The sequence below is a fragment of the Antechinus flavipes genome, chromosome 1, assembly GCF_016432865.1.
Source record: "Antechinus flavipes isolate AdamAnt ecotype Samford, QLD, Australia chromosome 1, AdamAnt_v2, whole genome shotgun sequence".
In the NCBI taxonomy this organism is placed as follows: Eukaryota; Metazoa; Chordata; class Mammalia; order Dasyuromorphia; family Dasyuridae; genus Antechinus; species Antechinus flavipes.
The window spans coordinates 661111333-661128501 of NC_067398.1; the positions used below are offsets into that span (position 1 = coordinate 661111333).

General features: G+C 47.6%; 1 protein-coding gene across 45 annotated transcripts; it reads left to right on the plus strand.

Moving 5' to 3' along the window:
- The first annotated feature begins 675 nt into the window (after nt 1-675).
- On the plus strand, nt 676-14380 carry PLIN4 (perilipin 4). 45 transcript variants are annotated; one of them, XM_051971880.1, is made up of 12 exons: nt 676-789; nt 1918-2002; nt 2535-2652; nt 4960-5024; nt 5816-6839; nt 7236-7433; nt 8028-8090; nt 9675-10007; nt 10206-11978; nt 12575-12762; nt 13785-13895; nt 13991-14380. In XM_051971880.1, exons 2-12 carry the CDS (start codon nt 1934-1936, stop codon nt 14309-14311), a joined length of 4263 nt encoding a protein of 1420 aa, XP_051827840.1. In that variant the 5' UTR covers nt 676-789; nt 1918-1933; the 3' UTR covers nt 14312-14380. The 45 variants fall into 45 exon arrangements, with proteins under 45 accessions (XP_051827840.1, XP_051827841.1, XP_051827816.1 ...); XM_051971881.1 differs by having other exon boundaries at nt 8028-8054; nt 9639-10007; XM_051971856.1 differs by lacking the exon at nt 8028-8090 and having other exon boundaries at nt 8424-10007; nt 10206-11024; nt 11223-11978.
- Nucleotides 14381-17169: the final 2789 nt, after the last annotated feature.

Consider the following 17169-nt stretch of genomic DNA (forward strand, 5'->3'; position numbering starts at 1 on the left):
TTCTTGAGGCCCTCTCCACCAAACCCGGACTCCAGCTCCTTGGGATCCAAAGGTCTCATTATTTGGACTGAGGGTCCCCTATGTGTATTCTATTACACAGCCCTACATTATACCATCCTGCTCTAATTGCCTCCTCTATTCCAATTTGTTCTATCCTAAGTAAGAAACTCATCTTGTCTGGTCTAGTTTAGCGACCAGAAAAGGAAGGTACAGAATGAAGCAATCACCAGCCCAAAGTTGCCCAAGGCTTCTGGAGTGGAAGGGGACCCCCAAATCCCTGAGCTGTCCCACTGGTCTCCTCACTCGTCGGAACACTCTTTCCCCTACCCATATGGTGAATCACCTAATGTTCTCATATAGTGTTCCCTCTGTCCCAGATGGTGGGGGAGGTTGAGGAGGAGGGATTGTGGAGGATGGGAGTTCATAGTGCCCTTCCCCCCATTCCTCCCTTCCTCTAAGGCACTTGGGAATGGAACAAAGGTGTCATCAGCTGCCCTCCAGCTTGGGCAGGGCACAGAGCCCAGGATGGATGGGGGCGGAGAGGGGAAGCAACATGTGATCCCCCATGGACTGTCCCATGGCTTTGGGTTCCTCTCCAGCCCAGATTTGCTCCTCCCTCCCACCCTGTCAGCTGGTCTGCTTGCCCTCTCCCATGCTATAAGGGCCAGGGTAGCTGGTAGAGGGCAGGTACCCGGAGACTCTGGTCCAAGCTGGGAGGCCACAGCTTCCACCCAGCAGATACGCTCTCTTTTGGGGGCAAAGGCCCAACAACTTCCCAACTCAATCCAGGTCAGTGAATGTGGGCTCTGAGCCTCAGCTAAGCTTCCAGATTCCCTAAAGGTAGCATAGATATCTGGAAGGGAAAGACTAGTACTGTGGGAGCCTGCCCTATTGGCCTTTTCCACAAAAGTAGAGCCCAGCAAGCCACAGAGCCTGACTGTCCGGCTCTTGGAATTGTTCTGACCTCTTTGGTTTGCTTCCAGACATGGCAGAAGATAAGGAAAGCTGTGGGATGAGGGGGAAAGGAGTGTCAAGATATGGTAGAGAAAGTCTTAGAGAGATAGGACAGAAAGTGGGGGGGCATCTGAGGGAGATGTGGGGCAGTAAGTGGGGGAATTAAGTTTGAGGGAGTTAACTGTGAGAGGGAAGACCTGAAGGAAATAAGGCAGCAAGTTAAGAAGGGCAAGTCTGAAAGAGATGGGGCAGCAAACTGGGGGTCAGGTCTGAGGAAGATGGGGCAACAAGCTAAGGGAAACAGGTTTGGGAGATGAGCAGCAAATTGGTGGGCAAGCCTGAGGAAAATGGGGCAACAAGCTAAGGGGAAGAGGTTTGGGAGATGAGCAGCAAGCTGGGAGCAGATTGAGGAAGATGGGGCAGCAAACTCAGGGGAGCAGGTCTGAGAAATGGGCAGCAAGATAAGGGAGGCAAATCTGAGGGAGATGGGACAGTAAGCTAAGGGGAGCAGGTCTGGAAAATGGGCAGCAAGATAGAGGAGGCAAATCTGAGGGAGATGGGGCAGCAAGCTATGGGGAACAGATCTGAGAGAAATGGACAGCAAGCTAAAGGGGATGTCTGAGGGAGATGGGGCAGCAAGCTAAGGGGAGCAGAGATGGGGCAGCAAGCTCTGAGAAGGAAGAGGTAGAACGCTCTGAGGGTTCACAGGTTTAATACTAGAATCTTTGAGATCAACCAGCTCAAGCCCTCATTCTAGGTTCAGGTTGATAAATTGTCCCAGGACACAACTAGTGACAGACCCGTAACTAAGATGAAATCCTGACTGCAGCAGAGTCTGATGCCCTTTGCATGACACCATAGCTATTCTCTGTAAGATGGTGAAGAAACATGGCAAAAGGAGATGTGGGATGGTGGGAGCCTCTCACTGTCTTGGTCCTGCTCATACTCTCTCCTCCCCCTCAGCTTTTCCTATATTACTATGTCGACTGGAGCAGAAGGAGCAGCAGCAGCCCCAAACCAGGGCCAAGAGTCCAAGCCCAAGTCCCAGGTAGGTTGGGGGAAAAGGGGGCTCAGTGGCTGTTCCCCCACCCCACTGCATTCCTCTTGTAGCATAATCTGTACTAGCCCAAGGAAAACTGGAGGATAAACTGAGATAGGGAAAGTGCAGAGAAGAACCAAGAGCCTACTTTGGGACCACAGGGGATACGGAGAAGATGCTAGGAGGGAAAAGAGAGAGAAGCTGGCCCATGGTCTCAATACCTCACTTCTGTTCAAAGCACTGTTTGTGTTTCCCAAGGTGGTTTTTCTATCTGTTCTTTTCATCCAATCCTAACAACAGCCCTGAGAGTCTGGGAGATCTCCAGGGTAAAGGTTATCCCCATTTGACAGACAAAGGAACTGAGACCCAGAAAATAATAACAAAGACACAGAAAGTCAGTGGTGGAATCAGACTGAGATCCTGAGATCTCTCTTCTACACAAGCTTTGTAGTCATCACCATAAAGAGAAGGAAGGGCCAAGGATAGTCCCAATCACTTTTCCCTGCCTCAACCCTTCTCTAAATCTCTCCTCTCTTTGCAGACTCTGGGCAGTTTTCTAGGAAGCCTGCCCCTCTTTGGCTCAGCCCGGAACCTGTTTTCTTCTAACTCATCAAAAGAGGCTCGTGGGAACAGCAAGTCAGGACCTAATGCCCAAAAGAGTGAGTTTGCATTGGAAGGAAGGGAACCTGAGGGACACGGAAGAGACTGGTAGCCCTCTGCCATAACAACTATAATAATATTAATTATATCATTATACATTAATATTAATTGTTAATATTAATAATAACTGTACATATATTATTAAATTTTAAAACCCTAGGAGGTAGGTAGGTGCCATTACTATTTCCACTTTACAGATGAGGAAACTGAGACAAAAAAAGTCAAGTAATTTGTCACACAGCAAATAAGTGTCTGGGGCAGAATATGAACTCATCTTCCTGACCCTAAGCGCAGCATTCTATTCACTGCATTCCCCCCCCCCCCACAACCCTGGCGTCTTGATACCATGTCCATCAAGCTTGTCTTAGGGAGTGCTTCTCCCAACTTCCATTTCTAGATATGAAATTCATAGAATCACAAGAATTATAGCTGTCAGGCATCTTGGGAGATATTTAATCCAACTGCTGCATTTTACTAATAGGAAAACCAAAGCTTTAAAGAGGCTACTTTTCCAGTGCCACAATAGTAGAGCAAACTAGAATTTCCTGTGAACCCTGAGGCTGCCGCTGGAAGCTGGTTTCCTGCCAGTTTTCTCCCTTGCCATATCAACCCTTATTTTGTACAAAGGCCAGATGGTATGTGTGTGAAAGAGAAAGAAAAAGACAAAGATCAGAAGGGACTGGTAGAAAGCCTCCTTTTATCTCTCAGGGAAGAAGGAGAAACCGAGGAATCTCTACTATCTGGACTGTGGATTCATTATTGAGTCCACGGTTTACCTGAAGTCCACCTGAACTTCCTATAAGGCTCTTGGGAATGGTACTCTCTTGTAAGAGAAGAAAGTAAGAGGATGTTGAGCATGGGGATAGTGAGATGTGTAATTGAGTCAATAGTGGAAGTTAAGGATGAAATGTGTCAAAGAGGAAGAATCAAAGAGGGGTGCTTCAGGAAGGTAGATTTGTGCTTAATGTAAAGGGCGGGAGGAAGCTTCTTAACAATGAGTGCTGTCCAAAATGGAATGGGCTAACTACAATGGACTCTCCAAGTAGGATAGAGGGAATTACAGATCCATTGTATTCCTGATCAGGAATTACTGATTTCTGATCAGGCACAGGTTGAACTAAATGATTTCTAATGTCTTGTTAATGTGAAGATTCTGTGAATCTACCCTAGTGCAAGGCCAGAGACACTCCCTCCCCCACGAAATGACTCTCTCTTCCTCCCCTCCCCAACCTCTGAGTACTGGCCTCTGAGCCTCAGTTATCTGACTCCTGTCCCACATAGCTCAGCTAGGGGAGTCATAGCTGCCAATTTAGGGCACAGGGTGAGCTGGCAACAGGGAGAGGAGCCGCCCTCTGGCTCCCTGCCCCTGGAGGTTCAGTACCAAAGGGGGGCTGGAGGGTGGCTCTGGGATGCCACTTACTATTCTAAACCTTTAAGCTTCCCTTGTGCCCCAGCTAGAAAGCTGTGACCACTAAACTGCAGTAAAGGTTCAGAAAAAACCAGGTCCTTTGAGAGTGAAAGAAACCCCCAATGGATCACTGAAGGGAGGAGGATGTTGTGCACTGAGAGGGAGATTAACCATCACCTCCTGTAAACCCCTCCCAGGGGCCCCATCAGAGCCCAGAGCCAGGGACAATATAAGAAGAAAGGAATACTCTGATGGACTAAGTGTCTGTGTCCTTACTTCAAGGACAGCATGTTGTCCAAAATGAAAGACCATCTCCACGCTTAAACCTCACTTTCTCGACCTATCTCATTGTCACTGTCCCCCCCCCCAACTCTTCCCAACTAATCCCTCAGCCCCTATCCCCATTTTTGTGGTCTCCTATTCTTTTAGGATTTATAAGGAGTTGGAGAGGGGGTAAAAAAGATAAATGAGAAAGGAGGGACTTTCAAAAAAGATCCCAGCAGAGTAAAAGTCCTTAGTGAAGGTTGGAGAATCCAACTCAGGTAAAGAGGGAACTGTGGGAAGCTACAGAGCCCCACAGAGACACTACTCTTCTGATCATGAAGACCCAGCTCTTGTTTAGCCAGTTGTAGGCTAGGAGATTGGATATGGTCAGGGGAAACAAAGGGCATGGACTGGAATGATCACTCAAGGGTCAAATGGCTAAGCACCCAACTATCTACACTGTCTGTAGTCTTTGGAGTTCTTTAGCATTCAAGCATGGCCTGTTGGATTCACAAAAGGATGTACCATGTTGCTTTTTCTGTCCCACTTTGGCTAGCCTTAATTCCCATGTCTCCTAATTAAGCTTCACCTCTGGATACCTTTCTTCTAGTCTTTAAGTACCTTGTCTCCCCAGGTTCCACGGTAGATGAGCATCCTTCTGGAAGCCTGGCCAGGCTGGAGGAGAAACCACCAGGAAAGGTAAGAATGGTAAAAGGGAGAAAGATAAAAGTGAGGGAAGACTTAATACTAAGATCCTTGGCAGTGGGCATAGGGAATAAGCTAGTCCCCAGGGACACTGTGAATGGTAGTGAGGAATGCTATATTTGCCACTAGATTAATCTTCCTTGAATTGAATTTTCATTGTGTGACTCCCACTCAGCAGCTTTCAATAGCTCTTCATTCCCTACAGGTTCGTTACCTGAATTTATCATTCAAGGTTCCCCATAACCTAGACCCATTCTCCTTGAATGTTCTACAGACATTACTACTTAGCCCCTTGTTGAATCCTAGGTATATATGGTCTTGAATGATTAGTCATCTTTTCCTTCACATAAACTTTTCTTTCTCTGACCTTTCCTATAACATAAACAATCACAGAGCCCAACTTTTAATCAATACTTACTAAATACAGGTTGATTAAGTGATTGAAAGAATGTCCTTGCCATTTTCTCTAGGGAGAATTCAAAATAAATATGAAAGTTACAAGGTCTTTTATATGATTAAGCAACCTCCCAAATCCCACAACCACGTGAAGAGATGGGGCTAAGAGAAGATAGGTCGCATCAGGGAAAAAACTCTGGAAGTTTTAAAGTAAAGGTTGAGTTGGAAAGGGGAATCTTTATCCACATATAATTTATATTCAATGACCACTGATATCCATTCCAATTCTGAGATGTTTATGCCATAAAATAACCCCACAATAATGTTAGATAAAGGAAGAACTGAAATGAGACTTTCCTTCTCTGACCTCCAATTTCTCTGTCCACCAGGAAATGTCCGAAGCAAAAGAGGTATGCTCAGTGGTGACTAGGAAAAAGGAAACAGGCACTCCTGGGGTGGCCAATATGGTGGATATGGCCAAAGGTATGGTTCAGGGGAGTCTGGACTCCACCAAGTCAATTGTGAGCAGCACCAAAAACTCTGTCTGCAAGGGAGTCACAGGTACTCTGGACACAGCAAAAGGGGCCACCCAAGTTATTGCAAAGGGGGCCATCGAGGGAGGTTTGAACACCACAAATACCATTGTGTCTGGAACTAAGGACTTTGTGTGCAGTGGAGTAACAAGTGCAGTGAATGTAACCAAAGGAGCTGTCCAGAGTGGCTTGGATGCTACACAAAACATAGCAACTGGCACTAAAGACACTGTCTGCACTGGAGTCACTGGAGCCTTGAATGTGGCCAAAGGAACTATCCAGGGAGGTCTAGAAACCTCAAAATCAGTCTTAGGTGGAACCAAGGACACTGTGTTATCTAGTGTCACCGGTGCCACAAATGTAGCCAAAGGAGCCCTGCAAGCTGGCTTGGATACCACACAGAAAATAACAACAGGCACGAAGGACACTGTCTGCACTGGGGTCACTGGAGCCATGAATGTGGCCAAAGGAGTTGTCCAAGGAGGTCTGGACACCTCAAAATCAGTTTTAGGTGGAACTAAAGACACTGTGTTATCTAGTGTCACCGGTGCCACAAATGTAGCCAAAGGAGCTCTGCAAACTGGTTTGGACACCACACAGAAAATAGCAACAGGCACTAAGGACACTGTCTGCACTGGGGTCACTGGAGCCATGAATGTGGCCAAAGGAGTTGTCCAAGGAGGTCTGGACACCTCAAAATCAGTTTTAGGTGGAACTAAAGACACTGTGTTATCTAGTGTCACCGGTGCCACAAATGTAGCCAAAGGAGCTCTGCAAACTGGTTTGGACACCACACAGAAAATAGCAACAGGCACTAAGGACACTGTCTGCACTGGGGTCACTGGAGCCATGAATGTGGCCAAAGGAGTTGTCCAAGGAGGTCTGGACACCTCAAAATCAATCTTAGGGGGAACCAAGGACACTGTTCTCAGTAGTGTGACTAGTGCAACAAAAATGGCCAAAGGAGCTGTCCAGAGTAGCTTGGATGCTACACAAAATATAGCAACTGGTACTAAAGACACTGTCTACAGTGGGGTCACTGGTGCAGTGAATGTGGCCAAAGGAGTTGTCCAAGGAGGTCTGGACACCTCAAAATCAGTTTTAGGTGGAACCAAGGACACTGTATTATCTAGTGTCACCGGTGCCACAAATGTAGCCAAGGGAGCCCTACAAACTAGTTTGGACACCACACAGAAAATAGCAACAGGCACGAAGGACACTGTCTGCACTGGGCTCACTGGAGCCATGAATGTGGCCAAAGGAGTTGTCCAAGGAGGTCTGGACACCTCAAAATCAGTTTTAGGTGGAACTAAAGACACTGTGTTATCTAGTGTCACCGGTGCCACAAATGTAGCCAAGGGAGCCCTACAAACTGGTTTGGACACCACACAGAAAATAGCAACAGGCACGAAGGACACTGTCTGCACTGGGGTCACTGGTGCAGTGAATGTGGCCAAAGGAGTTGTCCAAGGAGGTCTGGACACCTCAAAATCAGTTTTAGGTGGAACCAAGGACACTGTATTATCTAGTGTCACTGGTGCCACAAATGTAGCCAAAGGAGCTCTGCAAACTGGTTTGGACACCACACAGAAAATAGCAACAGGCACTAAGGACACTGTCTGCACTGGGGTCACTGGAGCCATGAATGTGGCCAAAGGAGTTGTCCAAGGAGGTCTGGACACCTCAAAATCAGTCTTAGGTGGAACCAAGGACACTGTTCTCAGTAGTGTGACTGGTGCAACAAAAATGGCCAAAGGAGCTGTCCAGAGTAGCTTGGATGCTACACAAAACATAGCAACTGGTACTAAAGACACTGTCTACTGTGGGGTCACAGGAGCCATGAATATGGCCAAAGGAGTTGTCCAAGGAGGTCTGGACACCTCAAAATCAGTTTTAGGTGGAACCAAGGACACTGTATTATCTAGTGTCACCGGTGCCACAAATGTAGCCAAAGGAGCTCTGCAAGCTGGCTTGGATACCACACAGAAAATAGCAACAGGCACTAAGGACACTGTCTGCACTGGGGTCACTGGAGCCATGAATGTGGCCAAAGGAGTTGTCCAAGGAGGTCTGGACACCTCAAAATCAGTTTTAGGTGGAACCAAGGACACTGTGTTATCTAGTGTCACCGGTGCCACAAATGTAGCCAAAGGAGCTCTGCAAACTGGTTTGGATACCACACAGAAAATAGCAACAGGCACTAAGGACACTGTCTGCACTGGGGTCACTGGAGCCATGAATGTGGCCAAAGGAGTTGTCCAAGGAGGTCTGGACACCTCAAAATCAGTCTTAGGTGGAACCAAGGACACTGTTCTCAGTAGTGTGACTGGTGCAACAAAAATGGCCAAAGGAGCTGTCCAGAGTAGCTTGGATGTTACACAAAACATAGCAACTGGTACTAAAGACACTGTCTACAGTGGGGTCACTGGAGCCATGAATATAGCCAAAGGAGTTGTCCAAGGAGGTCTGGACACCTCAAAATCAGTTTTAGGTGGAACCAAGGACACTGTATTATCTAGTGTCACCGGTGCCACAAATGTAACCAAGGGAGCCCTGCAAACTGGTTTGGACACCACACAGAAAATAGCAACAGGCACTAAGGACACTGTCAGCACTGGGCTCACTGGAGCCATGAATGTGGCCAAAGGAGTTGTCCAAGGAGGTCTGGACACCTCAAAATCAGTTTTAGGTGGAACTAAAGACACTGTGTTATCTAGTGTCACCGGTGCCACAAATGTAGCCAAAGGAGCTCTGCAAACTGGTTTGGACACCACACAGAAAATAGCAACAGGCACTAAGGACACTGTCTACACTGGGGTCACTGGAGCCATGAATGTGGCCAAAGGAGTTGTCCAAGGAGGTCTGGACACCTCAAAATCAGTCTTAGGTGGAACCAAGGACACTGTTCTCAGTAGTGTGACTGGTGCAACAAAAATGGCCAAAGGAGCTGTCCAGAGTAGCTTGGATGCTACACAAAACATAGCAACTGGTACTAAAGACACTGTCTACAGTGGGGTCACTGGTGCAGTGAATGTGGCCAAAGGAGTTTTCCAAGGAGGTCTGGACACCTCAAAATCAGTTTTAGGTGGAACCAAGGACACTGTATTATCTAGTGTCACCGGTGCCACAAATGTAGCCAAGGGAGCCCTGCAAACTGGTTTGGACACCACACAGAAAATAGCAACAGGCACGAAGGACACTGTCTGCACTGGGCTCACTGGAGCCATGAATGTGGCCAAAGGAGTTGTCCAAGGAGGTCTGGACACCTCAAAATCAGTTTTAGGTGGAACTAAAGATACCTTGTTATCTAGTGTCACCGGTGCCACAAATGTAGCCAAGGGAGCCCTGCAAACTGGCTTGGACACCACACAGAAAATAGCAACAGGCACGAAGGACACTGCCTGCACTGGGGTCACTGGTGCAGTGAATGTGGCCAAAGGAGTTGTCCAAGGAGGTCTGGACACCTCAAAATCAGTTTTAGGTGGAACCAAGGACACTGTGTTATCTAGTGTCACTGGTGCCACAAATGTAGCCAAAGGAGCTCTGCAAACTGGTTTGGACACCACACAGAAAACAGCAACAGGCACTAAGGACACTGTCTGCACTGGGCTCACTGGAGCCATGAATGTGGCCAAAGGAGTTGTCCAAGGAGGTCTGGACACCTCAAAATCAGTCTTAGGTGGAACTAAAGACACTGTGTTATCTAGTGTCACAGGTGCCACAAATGCAGCCAAGGGAGCCCTACAAACTGGTTTGGACACCACACAGAAAATAGCAACAGGCACGAAGGACACTGTCTGCACTGGGCTCACTGGAGCCATGAATGTGGCCAAAGGAGTTGTCCAAGGAGGCCTGGACACCTCAAAATCTGTTTTAGGTGGAACTAAAGACACTGTGTTATCTAGTGTCACCAGTGCCACAAATATAACCAAGGGAGCGCTGCAAACTGGTTTGGACACCACACAGAAAATAGCAACAGGCACTAAGGACACTGTCTGCACTGGGGTCACTGGAGCCATGAATGTGGCCAAAGGAGTTGTCCAAGGAGGTCTGGACACCTCAAAATCAGTCTTAGGTGGAACCAAGGACACTGTTCTCAGTAGTGTGACTGGTGCAACAAAAATGGCCAAAGGAGCTGTCCAGAATAGCTTGGATGCTACACAAAACATAGCAACTGGTACTAAAGACACTGTCTACAGTGGGGTCACTGGTGCAGTGAATGTGGCCAAAGGAGTTTTCCAAGGAGGTCTGGACACCTCAAAATCAGTTTTAGGTGGAACCAAGGACACTGTATTATCTAGTGTCACCGGTGCCACAAATGTAGCCAAGGGAGCCCTGCAAACTGGTTTGGACACCACACAGAAAATAGCCACTGGCACTAAGGACACTGTCTGCACTGGGGTCACTGGAGCCATGAATGTGGCCAAAGGAGTTGTCCAAGGAGGTCTGGACACCTCAAAATCAGTTTTAGGTGGAACTAAAGATACCTTGTTATCTAGTGTCACCGGTGCCACAAATGTAACCAAGGGAGCCCTGCAAACTGGCTTGGACACCACACAGAAAATAGCAACAGGCACAAAGGACACTGTCTGCACTGGGGTCACTGGAGCCATGAATGTGGCCAAAGGAGTTATTCAAGGAGGTCTGGACACCTCTAAATCAGTCTTAGGTGGAACCAAGGACACTGTTTTATCTAGTGTCACCAGTGCCACAAATGTAGCCAAGGGAGCCCTGCAAACTGGTTTGGACACCACACAGAAAATAGCAACTGGTACAAAGGACACTGTCTGCACTGGGGTCACTGGAGCCATGAATGTGGCCAAAGGAGTTGTCCAAGGAGGTCTGGACACCTCAAAATCAGTTTTAGGTGGAACTAAAGATACCTTGTTATCTAGTGTCACCGGTGCCACAAATGTAACCAAGGGAGCCCTGCAAACTGGCTTGGACACCACACAGAAAATAGCAACAGGCACAAAGGACACTGTCTGCACTGGGGTCACTGGAGCCATGAATGTGGCCAAAGGAGTTATTCAAGGAGGTCTGGACACCTCAAAATCAGTCTTAGGTGGAACCAAGGACACTGTTTTATCTAGTGTCACCAGTGCCACAAATGTAGCCAAGGGAGCCCTGCAAACTGGTTTGGACACCACACAGAAAATAGCAACTGGTACAAAGGACACTGTCTGCACTGGAGTCACTGGAGCCATGAATGTGGCCAAAGGAGTTGTCCAAGGAGGTCTGGACACCTCAAAATCAGTTTTAGGTGGAACTAAAGACACTGTATTATCTAGTGTCACCGGTGCCACAAATGTAGCCAAGGGAGCTCTGCAAACTGGCTTGGACACCACACAGAAAATAGCAACAGGCACGAAGGACACTGTCTGCACTGGGGTCACTGGAGCCATGAATGTGGCCAAAGGAGTTGTTCAAGGAGGTCTGGACACCTCAAAATCAGTTGTGACTGGTGCAACAAAAATGGCCAAAGGAGCTGTCCAGAGTAGCTTGGATGCTACACAAAACATAGCTACTGGCAATAAGGATTTTGGATGCAGTACAGTCACTGGTGCAGTGAATGAAAGTATTTTCCAGGAGGAAGGTATAGACACCACAAAATGCATCATGAGTGGAACCAACAACTGGATCTGCAGTGGTTTGACTGGTACAATGCCCATGGCCAAAGGAACCATTCAGACTGGGTTGAATACCACACCATTAGTCATCCCCGTCAACAAAGATGCTATGTCCAGAGAAGAGACTAAAGCAGAGGACCGGGCCAGAAAAGCTGTCCCTGGATGTACAGACACCACCACAGTAGCTACAACAGGCACCACAGGCCTGGTCACCAGCATGAGAGATTTTGCTAAAGAAGTCCCCCAGGTAGAAACAAGCGTATCTGACTACCCCAGCCTAGGTAAAGAGCCTGGTGCCACCTGTGTGGTGATGAGCAACATGGAAACTCTAGTGCACAAGTCAGAGAAGCAGCTGCCTGCTTTCCTCCCCATGAACGAAGAAGAACAAGGTGAGTAAATGTCTTGAAGAAGGCAGACGAGGTATAGAACAAGTAGGGAGTGGAGTAGGTTTTAATTATTTATCCTCCATTCCACTTGCCTTTACTCTAGTGCTGGGTCACTCTCACAGTACTGAATCTAGCTGACCATCAACTCCCAGTGTTTGACTACTGGTTCCTAGAGAACCTTAGTCCTCTGGTTTGAAGAGTTGGCTCTGGGACTTACCTGACCACTCCCTTCACTCAACTCCAATTTCAATCTAACAGAGTAGAAAATTTCCTATTTCAGTGAAAAGACATCTAGGAAGAACTCAAGGAAAAAAATGTCTTTTAAAACATAATTCTCAGATGATTATGACTTTAGTATAAAAAAGTCCATTAACAAAAGGCTAATTTGTCATTAACTGTTATTTTGATTAATAATTGTTATATATTATCCTACAGATATACTGTAAAGTCCATGAAGGCAGGAACTTTCCTCCAGTGCCTAGCATACAGTAGATGTTTAATAATAACAAAATAACAATGAGCAAAGAAGGAAAGGGAACTTGGAGGAAGACCTAAGGACCTCTTTAGAGTTCTTCCTCTCCCCATTTTCCCTTCTGCAGCTCAGCTGGCTGCCTCTGATCTCGGGCCAAAGGTGCTGTCCACAGACCAGAACAATTACTTTGTGCAATTGGGAAACCTGTCCACCAGCCTGCACCAGCGGGCCTATGAGCACACCCTAAGCAAACTGTGGCAGAACAAGGCACAGGCCTGGGGGACCTTGGCCCAGTTGCAGGAAACCCTCAAACTGGTAAGAAAACTCTCCTCCACCTCCCACGCCCTTTTGTTCTTCCGTCAGCACCATTTACATCACTGGGAAACTCACCTATTTTAGCCAAGGTTAGAAGACCTTTGCCCTCACCATATCAACCTTTTCCTCTACAGATCTCAAAATGTTTAACCTATAAGCATTTATATCATGTCCCACCTCCCTCCATCCACAGGCACCACCACAGAGGAATAAAATGCCTTTGCCATCCATCACCTTTTCTGTGCAACTCTTACTCTGTTGCCCCCTCTCTGAGATCCCTCCAACTTCAAGGCCATACTTGTTTCAGTCCCTATCAAATGCCTTGGGCTCCAAAACTATTCTTCATGCTTCCCCTAAATTCTTATCTCCTTGGTTCTGGGATTTTTGCTAGATAGGACAAAAATAATCTAAACCAAGTTATTCTGGGGAAAGAATGACTTATCCCTTCGAACAATGCTTACACACACACACACACACACACACACACACACACACACACACACATCCACACATTGATCTGAGCAGAATTTTAGACACAGTGGTTTGGAAGGGAAGGGATAAACTCCTAAAGTTATACTACAAGGTTTCCTAAATCTGGCCTGTATGAAATCTGAGTGTGCATTATTCCCACTGCTATTTTTCACCACATTAACTACGTTGATGGGTTTTGTTTTGTTCTTCCTTTCAAGTATCTTCAGAGTGTGGGAAGTCAGTATTTATCCTAATCCAGTTAGAAGCCCCATACCATAAGGGTGACCCTAGAGGGGAGCCACTGCTATATAAAGGGAAGATGAGTTTTGATGAAGAGTCAGTTAGTTTCTCTAATAGAATAAATTGGCGATTTGGACCCAGAAAACCTAAGTTTAAATAATGTGTTGGCTTGCTAACTCCCCCTATCTGGCTCTCAGTTTCCTCAACTATAAAATGATTCTAACAGAGCCATGCCCCTAAGGGTTTTGGGAGCTCCTCATCAGGTTGGTCCTTGCAGCAAGGACCCCCACTTCACTTTACCCTCCCTCCAGATTGAAGAGGCCAAACAGGACACAGAGGAGAGCCATGCCGGTGAAGAGGGAAGACTATTCCACCAGCAGAGGCTGGGCTGGAGCCAGTGCCAGGAGACTGAACAGACAGAGGTATGATGAAAGCTACCCTCCCACCCAGGGTGCATGGAGGGGAGGACTTGCTCATTAAACTGTCTCCCCTGCTCATTTTTCTCCTCCTTCTACAGCTACCAGAGTCCAGGCTTCTCCCCAGGGCTCGAAGCCTAGTCCAACAGCTCCACGCCAGCTATGGGGTCCTGGCCACCAGCCTCCAGGGCCTCCCTACTGAGTTTCAGCAGGGGATTCGGCGGGCACGTCACAGTGTGGGGGAACTTCATGGTCTCCTTGCCATTGCTCGTTCCTTTGGGGACTTGTCTGCCATTGAGCTGGCCCAGAGTCGTGAGAGCCTGAATCACACATGGCAGGGCCTAGAAGGGCTGATGGCAGGCCTGGCACAGGAACCCCCACTCACCTGGCTGATGGGCCCCTTTACCATGATTAAGGAGTAAAATACCAGGAGAAACCCCTTTTTTCCCCAAATGCTTAAGTTTGGAGTAAACCAATGCTATATGCTTTAAGGACTGTCTGACCTTTCCTGAATCTCATTCCTTCCAAACTCCTCCCCACTCCTCCTCCCCTCCAAGGCCTTCCTTCTTTGGCAAGCTGCCCAGGGACTGGCTCTGTCTCCACTACAGGACGAAGCTGAGGCCTGAGCGCCAGTGGGGGCAATGCTGGCAAGAGCAGCTGCTGGAAAGAACGCCCTCCCAAGCTAAACTTAGTCTGGGCTAAGCTCCCAGCACAGAGGCTTGCCTCCATGCTCCTTCCCTTTCTTCTCACAAATATCTCACATCTCAATGGCTCTTTTTAAGCACCAGGGCAATCCCCTGCAGCCCTTGCCTTTCTTCTTGAAGCCTCTTCCCTAAGAGCTGGAGTTGAAAAGGACAAGTCAGAGTATTCTGGTCTCAGAAACAGAATTTCAGGGGGCGTCATCTAGTTTAACCTCTACCCTCTACCCTTTTATATTACCCCCTGATAAGGAGTCCTTCAGTCTCCAAAGACAACCTTCAAGGATGGAAAACACTATTCCTAGACAGCCCATTCCACTTTGGAATGTCTCTAATATCTAGGAACTCTGCCGGAGATCTCCTAAGAAGCCTTTGGGATCCAGAATATAGTTGGATACAAGGTGAGGGAGAAAGGGTCCCTTAGCCTCTGCTCTCTATGTAGAGATGAATCCACCCTCCCAGGCTTGGAAGCTTTATCTCACCTTCTAGGTGATAAAAAAAAAAAAAAGTGATAATGTACATTTGCATAGCATTATCCTTTTGGCAAAGCCCTTTACCTATATTATCTCCTTAAGACAACCCCCAATAGAAGGTATACCCCAAACCAGACAGGGAAATAAGTAGCAAGGCTGAGATGAGAAGCCAGGTCCTGATTCTAACTCTAATGCTTTCTTCTACAGCACATTCTCTCTCGTGGGTCCCTCCATGTCCCATGGTTAGGCCCAAGTAAGAAAACTCAGGCTCCAAAGTGCAATTCCAAGGACAGGCTGTCATAGAATTTTAAATTTGGAATGGTCCTCAATGGCTTCTGAGAACTCATGTCTAAGAATTGTCATTAGAGTTCACTCAACCTCTGCTTAAAAACCTCCAGTGTGGGTCTCCCTCAAAATATTCAAAATAATCCTTGAGTTTTGACTACCACTGGAGCATGGATTTAATGTCACTGCTCATGAGGGACTAGAGAATCATCATGTGGGGGGGAGCCTGACTTCTCTGGTCCTGCCAGGAGCAAGGATTTTACTCATCCTCTCTACTCCAGGCTCTCTGGTCAGATTTCTCAGTCTTGATCCTCTGAGTTTGTGACCTAGGGCCACAAACCTCCAGCCTTAGTCACTTAAGCAGGCCTTGCCTACTAGGTAAAGGCTGTGATTTAAGTTCTAGGCTAGGAAAGAGCCAACCCCTCCCACACATTCACCCTATCTATTCAGCTCACTGCTCAGCATCTCAAGCTCATAACTCTAACCCTATCCTGGTATGTAGCTCTGGGGGGGCAGGGAGGGAGACAGGGGGAGGGGTGTGAAATCCTGCCTGGGAAGCTCCCTCCTCTTCCAAATACCATAGTGTAAGTGACGTCTCTGCACCAGGGGTTCCCAAAGCAGAGCCAACTGAGTCCCAGAGAGGGAAAGAAAACCAAGTGACAGACAAGTCTAATCTTCCCTTGGGGAAAGAGGCCTCCAGCTTTGTGCTAATAGTATTTTCCCACCTCCACCATACCCTCAAAGTGACCCTACTGGACTAGCTGTGACGGCAGCTCCATCGATTTCCTCTGCTAAATTCTCAATCACTGATCAGGCCAGAGGCAGCCACAAGAGCAGAATACTGCCCTGGACCTTGTTAAGTTGTCCCATTAACAGAAACAGAAGCACCTTTTAACAAATCAGTTCTGTCCAGCCTAACCTCAGTGTCCCCTTCAAAAAGATGGATTTTAGGTAACTCCAGTCCTCCTGCTTCCAGGGTTACTGAGGAGATAAAAAGGATCTGGTTAAATGCTCTGACCTCTTGAGAGACGGACAGGAGAAAATGCCATCTAAAGTCATGTTTGCTACTAGACTTATCTGGAGTTGGATGGGGCCTAAGAGACAATTGGCACAGCAATGGTAGGAAAGCTTGCACATTGCATACATGTAGTTTTACCAACAAGCAAATGATGCTGCTTGGGTCAGGTGGATTCTTCATTGGTGCCCTTCAAATAAAAAGCAGTAGATAGCCTCACACACCCACCTTCTTAGTGGCAGGGCTCAATATTTCTCTTTTTGTGCCCCAACATATCCACTCCCCAACTTCAAATAGGGCAAAACAGCTGTAAGTTAGGGCCTGTCATTAACAGAGCCCACTACCCTCCATAGATCCCATGGCAATCAAACCTCCATTCCAGCTAAATCTTCATGATGGATCTGGGTCCCAGAAAATACCTTCCCACAGCAGTATGGAATTCATTCACTGAGCCCCAGGCCCCCTCACCTACCACAGGCAGGAAGAAGAACAGCTGAAAGGAACTACCTGCCACAAGCCTTCTGGGCCTAGGTTACAAACCCAAGCTGGCGTCCAGGGCTGTGAAGAGGAGCCCCAGGCTCGGGTCGGGCGTCCTGCCAAGTGTCGTGACCCCAGATCTCTGCAGGTAGAGGCACCTCCACCTCCAGCCTGGCGGACAGGAAACAGCTCCAGTCTTTAAATCGAGGGGCCCAATGTCCCCTCAGCATTTGGCTCCAAGAACCTCAGGGCTCACAATGGCAGCCCCCCCGGGCCTAATCTCCCCCTTTAATACTAAAGCATAGTGGCCTGAGGCTCCACCTGTCCAGCCA

What these genes read in the sequence shown, in the direction of transcription:
- PLIN4 (XM_051971854.1), top strand. Translation starts at nt 1,934, where the DNA reads ATGTCGACTGGAGCAGAAGGAGCAGCAGCAGCCCCAAACCAGGGCCAA. An exon ending in CAAAGGAGTTGTCCAAGGAG is followed by an intron (nt 10,008 to 10,205) that starts GTCTGGACACCT and finishes TTTTCCAAGGAG; the next exon opens with GTCTGGACACCTCAAAATCA. An exon ending in AGGAGACTGAACAGACAGAG is followed by an intron (nt 13,896 to 13,990) that starts GTATGATGAAAG and finishes CTCCTTCTACAG; the next exon opens with CTACCAGAGTCCAGGCTTCT.